The sequence below is a fragment of the Trachymyrmex septentrionalis genome, unplaced genomic scaffold (assembly GCF_001594115.1).
Source record: "Trachymyrmex septentrionalis isolate Tsep2-gDNA-1 unplaced genomic scaffold, Tsep1.0 scaffold32, whole genome shotgun sequence".
Classification (NCBI taxonomy): domain Eukaryota; kingdom Metazoa; phylum Arthropoda; class Insecta; order Hymenoptera; family Formicidae; genus Trachymyrmex; species Trachymyrmex septentrionalis.
In genome coordinates this window covers 1,904,082-1,905,257 of record NW_017305485.1, presented here as the reverse complement: position 1 = coordinate 1,905,257, position 1,176 = coordinate 1,904,082, and the positions used below count along the sequence as shown (strand labels likewise).

At 31.2% G+C, this 1,176-nt stretch overlaps 1 protein-coding gene across 4 annotated transcripts in view; it reads left to right on the top strand.

The window, feature by feature from the left end:
- Nucleotides 1–1,176, top strand: part of LOC108749980 (secretin receptor-like) — a 58,286-nt gene that overhangs the window by 40,783 nt on the left and 16,327 nt on the right. For all 4 annotated transcript variants that reach the window (XM_018489106.1, XM_018489107.1, XM_018489109.1 and 1 more), the window contains one exon: nucleotides 426–516. In XM_018489106.1, coding sequence (XP_018344608.1) covers nucleotides 426–516 — 91 coding nt within the window. The remainder of the gene's footprint in view (nucleotides 1–425; nucleotides 517–1,176) is intronic.

Here is a 1,176-nt window from a genome sequence, read left to right as displayed (position 1 = left end):
ACGATATTGCAAATTTAAAGGGTATGTGATTTACAGTTAGATTTATGGGAAAACAAGCAGAGCATTTGTATTTTGTTATATTCCATTTTTACTGTCCCTCTACATTTATGTCACGAAATAATTGCTAAACCGTTTACAGTCCCTATAATAAACACATTTTACATAAATTGTAATATGTGGTATCGCATTGACAAATCAATTCAACTCACAATGATTTCATTAATATTAACATAAAAAAATGAAATTCCAAAACAATATTAATATACACTATTAATAACATAAATATAACAGAGTAGTTGCAATTACCTTCACTTCATCTATTTTTTTTTTTATTTCTGCGGCGTAAATTTTAGCGTAGAGTTATAGGAGTTACTCTATTGTATGTACACGTATATTAATCTATATTTACATCAAATCCGTTTCAGAGGAATGATGTCATCGACCGGATGAAGTTGATGGACGACAGATTGAAATCAGAAGCCAAGGGTTGCGATCTTGGAAATATATTGGAGCCAGGTAGAGCAGAATAGAATAATATTTCAAAGAAACGAAACGCACAAGAAATATCGTCGCGAGTCGAATGCTATTGATATTTCAAACGGGAACGATTGCGATATGCGGTATGATTTCCATTATAAAAGAGCGCGTCTAGTAGTAGAACTTAACACATGCTCGAATGATCTTGAATCCGATGCCTGCTGCGAATCTCACTCGCCGACTTCTTCATATTATATGTACATCTTTCATACATAAATGCCTCTATTCACGTGTCCGTTCTACTCGCGTCTGCCTCTGTATTGCGTGAAAATTACAATTGCTCGTTATATATCGATCATTTTAATTAATATTGTTGTAGTCAATATAATATAAGCAAATAATACGAGCTATTTAATTATACTGGAAATGCGAGAGGAAAGGTGACGTGACTAATCACAAACTATAGATAATTATATTTGTAATAGGATCGTAAATAATTACACTAATTTCTCCATTTTGTTTAGAAGCGTTACATATTAATAATAATATGTATATATTTTTTTCTTATGGACTTTGTGAGTTCAAATATTATTATTACTCTCACATTATATTGATATCATTTGAACACTCTTATTACATGATGTAATGACGGCTGATGTAATGAAATTTGGAGACCTTTTATTTTTATACTTTTATCGC